Genomic DNA, 4,602 nt, shown 5'->3' with positions numbered 1-4,602 from the left:
GTAAGTATTCATACCCTTTGCCATGACACTTAAAATTTAGCTCAGGTGCCTCCCATTTCTCTTGATCATCTTTGAGATCTTTCTACACCTTGATTGGAGTCCACCTGTAGTAAATTCAATTGATTGGACATGATTTGGAAAGGCACACACCTGTCTATATGAGGTCTCACAGCTGGCAATGCATATCGGAGCAAAAACCAAGCCAAGAGGTCGAAGGAACTGCCTGCAGAGCTCAGAGACAGGATTGTGTCGAGGCACAGATCTGGGGAAGCCTACAAAAAAATTTCTGCTGCATTGAAGGTTCCCAAGAGCACAGAGGCCTCCATAATTCTTAAATGAAAGAAGTTTGGAACAACCAGGACTCTTCCAAGAGCTGGCCGCCCGGCCAGCTGAGCAATCGGGGGAGAATGTCCTTGGTAAGAGAGGTGAACAAGAACCCGATGGTCACTCTGGCTGAGCTCCAGAGATCCTGTGTGAAGATGGAAGAAACTTCCAGAAGGACAACCATCACTGCGACAATTCAATTGATTGGACCCACCCCACTCCACCGACCTGGGCTTGATGGCAGAGTGGCCAGACGGAAACCTCTCCTCAGTGAAAGACAGATGAAAGCCCGTTTGTAGTTTGCAAAAAAGCACCTACAGGACTCTCATTGTGTGAGAAACAAGATTCTGTGGGCTTTCATGTGTCTTTCACTGAGGAGAGGCTTCCTTCTGGCCACTCATTCAAGGCTGCAACATAACAAAATGTGAAAAAGTGAAAGGGTCTGAATACTTTCTGAATGCACTTTCTGTCATTGCAGTCGTGCTTTTCCCAAATAGCGTTATTGATCCTGCGCCTGGGAACATATTTGGGTAATTGTATATTCCTGTGATTAGAAAAAATTGTTAAAATCATGGATCTTGCTCGTGCTCACCATTGAAAACTAGTGAAAATTGGTACAGAAAATCCCCCTTTTTCACTTCCACTACGCTTAAGCACTCACTTATTACCCAGTGCACGTGGAGCAGAAAGCGGGGTTAAACAATCGGCTCACTTCTGTCTGTCCATCCGTCTGTCCCTCCACAATCATGATCTTGTGATCGAGGAACAACTTAACTTAAATTAAATTGAATGTTGTATTTTGAGCATGAATTGGAAAACAAACTTATAGTCTAACGTTGCGCAAGTTTCAATCGGGACTAATCCAGGGCCAGAGTGGAGCGGGATTATTTTTTGACTCCCTCTGCCTACCTGGCAGTCAAACTGCTCTCACATTTGGGGCAGTTCTAGCTCCCCATACTTACTAGACAGAATTGAATCCAAAGTGGCTATTTATTTGAGGGCTATTTAAACAAAGCACAGTTTACTTGAGCAAACGCAACCAATGTCACAAAAAAAAAAATCAGGAGAGGGACATTGACAAGAGTGATCACTCTTACAAAATATTGCAGGAGAGCAATTTACAGTTCAAGCATATTTTAGAAGCACTAATTTCAGCATCACCATGAATAGGCCGACAGACATGCAACTTCCAGTTCTGACAGTTCCATTTATATTCCACTAATATGATTTTAATCGACAAAGTCAAACTTCTCCTTCACATCACTCAGGGATTTTACCCAGACAATAAATAGGTCGACAGGCGCACAAAGCGGTGTTGGTCTTACTTTGTCATCCATCACTGTATGATTGATGCAACCTTTAAAGATGCAATTACGTTTAACTCTTACGTCAAAATACTTTTATCTTTTATAAAAACAATAACAAGAGAGGAATTGGCTTTATGATTTCAATATATCTTCTAAAATGAGTGGGATCATATTGGGAAATTACCAAGACGTTTTATTTCATTTTCGTCCTCTTTCTTGGGCAGAACTTCTTGAAAGGCAAAACATAATCCATAATCCTCTGATTCAGCAATAAATTGTGCAATACCTTCTCTCCCATATTCTTCATTATTCTCAATCGTACCAATGTAAATCCAGCCAAAGTGTAGAACCATTCTTGCTATGGCGATTGATTGGAAAGTATCACTCGGCATTGTTCGCAAAAATGAAGGGAATTGTTGTTTGTCACTCAAGCACCGACATGAGGCAAAGTAGCTTATCTGAATCAAAACGGCGTATGGTGGGATAGTTTAAATTCCGAAACTCTATCATGCTATTAAATAAAATAGAAAACACAATTAACGTAAAATCAAATCACTTTATTTGAAAAAAATAAAGTCTTACTTGCGGAATTAAAAACAGAGCGAAGAAACGAGCAATTGTCAATGAATGTAGTGAACCAGACTCTCCAACAACAGCATGGATTGGACAAACTTCTTCAAACATTTCACTGAACTTCTGCCCGAGTAAGCTGAGTGCAACAGTTAGGGTCTTATGCATGTTAAAACAAGAATCATAAATCATGTATCCAATTGATGTATTGGGAAGAATGGAGGAGTTCCGATTTATTTCATCAACTGCGTAAATCATCGTCAAAATACTGTGAAAACCATGGACGTTGAAACTGTGAGAAAGAAAACAAGATTCCTCACAATCACAATGCAAAGGCATTTAGGGTGATATGGCAAAGCAATCAATCATTAAAAAATGTATTTGATAAATATCACTTCACATTTTTTATTTAATCTTAAAGCACTCACCAAGAAGAAGAAGAACCAAATTTTAAAATAAGAGTATAATTTAACGAACACCAATAACAGGCACTCTTATTATACTTCATGGACTGGTATTTGTTTGTTTGTGTGTCACGCTTCTCCTGATACAGTTCTGGGCCGATTGTGTCCAAATTTGCTATATGGGATCAGCATGACCCCAATTACTGCACAGGGGTGTTTTTGATTCACGAGTTATCAAGTGACCACTATATTCGTCATGTGTGTGTGTCTGTCTGTGTGTCTGTGTGTCTGTGTGTGTGTCTGTCTTTCCGCAGCATAACTACCCGATGATATCATCCGATCTTGATGAAACTTGGGTGGGAGGTTGATATCATGATCTAGTTGTGTCCTGCCTAGAGTGGGCGTATTGCGCCCATTGTGGGCGGAGCCACGCCCGAAAAAGATGTCTTTTTAGGGGGTAATCGAGTTCAAGCTACATCTTCTCCGAGGGGTTTGGTGGAATCTGACAGGAGTTTCGATATTTTGTTAGGCCAGTGTCATGTGTCTAGCTCCACGGGGCTCGATTTTTCTATTTTTTAAAAATTATAATTTTTTTTTCTTTTCATTTTTTATATTTATTTATTTATTTATTTATTTATTTATTAATTAATATTTCTTTCATTTCATTTGTCACCGAATTTTCGGTATTGTGTAGCTCACTAACCTCATAACTGATTATACATTATTTTCTATCTCATTTCAAGGTCTAGTCAGTAACCTTCGTTTTGACATTTCCGAGCCTGGCCTGTCTAGGCCTGTTTCGGGAATCGTCCGTCCTTTGTCATTGAATACCGTTCGCTCGTGAACCATCGTCGTCTCCTGACTTGTTATCTGTTCTGGTGGTTTTCGGGACGGGACGGTGATGGGAGGGGGGGGGGGGGGGGGAATGAATCGATGTAAAGGTGTATCTTGAAGCACCACCTCGAGGTGGGAGAGGGTATTACAATTCCCCACCTTTAAAAAAGCTGTATTCCTGTCCCCACGTTTTGCAGTGCAGTGAGGTGTTTTGAATTATAAGTGGTAGGCATGTGTTTGCTTCCTGCACGTAACCCGGGATATTTTCTTTTATTTTCATGAATGAGTGAGGCAGCTGGCAGTTGCCTACACAACGCCCAAATAAAGGTATGTGTCAGAAGAACGTGCAAGCAGCGGTGACGGTGTAGTGATGGCAGGCAGTCGTGAGGAGGTAGCTAATGTGGGCAGTGGTGAAGGTATAGCGAGTGCAGGAAGTGGTAATGGTCTAGCGAGTGCAGGCAGTGGTGAGGGTGTAGCGAGTACAGACTGTGGTAAGGGTGAAATGAGTGCAGGCAGTGGTGAAAGTGCAGTGGTGGGCAAACTACAAACTACATTTCAAACAAAGTTGGCCTCCGAAGCCAGTCTCTGACTGGTCATCCTACATCAAACAAAGTCCTTCCTTGGTATACCTGAACCCCCATCACTTTACCCCTCCCCCACCCCAAGCTTTCTGCAGGGCACACACAGTCCACCAGCAACCACCTTATGTTGAAACTCCCAAAATCAAGAATGACTGCTCACTTCCACTAATTTGTTCCTTTTTTCCAAACTGTGGAACAAACTTCAACATTCTCTTCAATTACCTTCTTCCATCCAGTTCTTCAAGACAGCTGTTCACCACCACGTCAGATCAACCCCCACATAAAACATGAAATTTCGACCCCCGGTCAAACTTCCCCCACACCCAATGCAGGCAATTTTTCCAAATTTTCAAACTTATCCTTCCTGAGAGTTTGCTTTTGTAAACATGTTTTCCAACCTGTGCATCAGCCCCTGCTCCTCATTCCTTACTTGTCAAAGTCTCCCTCTATTTTGTCCCTCAACCCTGCCACTGATGTCCCCCCCCCCCCCTCTCTTTATTTTGTCTTGTTATGTCCTGATCCATTCTGTGTTTTTCCACGAGCCTTGAATTTGTATACAAAAGGTAATTAAAGGCAGTCTGC

The 4,602-nt window shown here is 41.9% G+C and overlaps 1 protein-coding gene across 1 annotated transcript; it reads right to left on the bottom strand.

Moving 5' to 3' along the window:
• Positions 1 to 1,553: 1,553 nt before the first annotated feature.
• LOC144891254 (vomeronasal type-2 receptor 1-like) lies at positions 1,554 to 3,719 on the bottom strand. Its single transcript, XM_078773668.1, has 5 exons — positions 3,695 to 3,719; positions 2,681 to 2,780; positions 2,214 to 2,493; positions 1,816 to 2,089; positions 1,554 to 1,681 (listed from the first exon to the last, which is right to left on the bottom strand). The coding sequence occupies exons 1-5, from the start codon at positions 3,717 to 3,719 to the stop codon at positions 1,554 to 1,556; spliced, it is 807 nt and encodes a 268-aa protein (XP_078629794.1).
• Positions 3,720 to 4,602: the final 883 nt, after the last annotated feature.

The sequence above is a fragment of the Myxine glutinosa genome, chromosome 3, assembly GCF_964187855.1.
Source record: "Myxine glutinosa chromosome 3, kmMyxGlut1.1, whole genome shotgun sequence".
Classification (NCBI taxonomy): Eukaryota; Metazoa; Chordata; class Myxini; order Myxiniformes; family Myxinidae; genus Myxine; species Myxine glutinosa.
The sequence above is the reverse complement of the archived record's forward strand: the minus strand, read 5'-3'. Positions and strand labels throughout refer to the sequence as shown.

Coding starts and splice junctions, on each gene's coding strand:
- LOC144891254 (XM_078773668.1), bottom strand. CDS start 3,719: ATGAAAATAAAAGAAAATATCCCGG. Junction 2,090..2,213: donor CTCTGTTTTTAATTCCGCAA/GTAAGACTTTAT, acceptor GTTTTGATTCAG/ATAAGCTACTTTGCCTCATG. Junction 1,682..1,815: donor AAATGAAATAAAACGTCTTG/GTAATTTCCCAA, acceptor GCATCTTTAAAG/GTTGCATCAATCATACAGTG.